The 1144-nt window shown below is 36.8% G+C and overlaps 1 protein-coding gene across 1 annotated transcript; it reads right to left on the reverse strand.

Annotated features, from left to right (window-relative positions):
* Window positions 1-343: 343 nt before the first annotated feature.
* Window positions 344-769, reverse strand: LOC147384650 (uncharacterized). The gene has a single exon (XM_086424970.1). It carries the CDS (start codon window positions 767-769, stop codon window positions 344-346), a length of 426 nt encoding a protein of 141 aa, XP_086281096.1.
* Window positions 770-1144: the final 375 nt, after the last annotated feature.

Raw genomic sequence — 1144 nt, forward strand, 5'->3', positions numbered from 1 at the left:
TTGAAGCTAAAAAGAACTGAATCTTTCAGCTTGTTAAAAACCCAACAAAGAAAACCAACAATCCAAGAAAGCTAAAACCAAGATAATCTATATATTTCATGATTTTACCAGAACACCCAAGAAGAAAATTGAAGTATTTTAAACCACATCCTCTCTAAACCTGAAATTATACAAGACCCCCATTTCCAGACAAATGCCCATCTATTCTCTCTCTTCTCAAAAGAAAAAAAAAAAAAAGGACCCAGAAGAACAAACACCCATGAGCCATGACCCATCTCTCAAAAATAAATAAAGCAAGAAAAAAAACAGTTTTTTAAAATAAAATAAAACAAACTCACAAATCTCAATGATCCACCACATCTACACTGGTAGAGCAGGATAACAATCTATGAAAGATTGCATACAAAGCATAGCAAGAAATCTCCTTAACCTTTCTTATCGTCACACACTTCTTTCCACGCCCACTACTAATTTTTCTCTTATTCCTTCTGTAAACAACTCTCTCTTTAACCCTCCCAAAACACTTCTTTGTCTTCTCTGGCACTGTTTCCTTCTTTGAAAACGTATAGCTTCGTAGGTACATCTGCCTGCACGAAATACTATCCACAACTCTGGGGCTGGGACTGTTTCCTCTCTGCCCATTACTATTGGCACTAACTGATCTGACGAACTCTGCGTCAGATTCAGGCCACTTGTATAGGTTCACATAAGTTGCTCTTACAGGGACACGGGTGTCTTTGACACAGTTGGATATGCAAACGGAAGTCATTTTTCTGGTGATTTGTGTCAGATCTCTGAAGTGGGTTTTTGGCTTTAAATCAGACCCAAAGCTTAGTTTCCAAGGAAAGATACTCTCTGTGCAGAGAGAAAGAGAGAGTTCTTTTAGTGCATTTTTAGGTGTTTTGGGTGGAATGATTTAGAATCATTAGTAATGACTGTTTTCATCTATTGTCTTGTGGTGGTAGGCAGAATTTAGGTCAAGGGTCAAGGGTCAAGACCAAAGATATAAGTAATGTTTATTTTGACGAAAATACCCCTGGTGTTGCATAATTAATGAATTTTATATATGGGTAGGTTTGGAATGTGATAATAATTTTGGTCAAAAAGGAATTTAATGAAGGTTCCATGGATTGTGAGACTGTTA

The sequence above is a fragment of the Akebia trifoliata genome, chromosome 15 (assembly GCF_017979445.1).
Source record: "Akebia trifoliata isolate Shusen 1 chromosome 15, ASM1797944v1, whole genome shotgun sequence".
NCBI classification, from domain to species: Eukaryota; Viridiplantae; Streptophyta; class Magnoliopsida; order Ranunculales; family Lardizabalaceae; genus Akebia; species Akebia trifoliata.

Bases quoted from the DNA above. Each gene is read 5' to 3' on its own strand.
- LOC147384650 (XM_086424970.1), bottom strand. From the start codon at position 769: ATGACTTCCGTTTGCATATCCAACTGTGTCAAAGACACCCGTGTCCCT.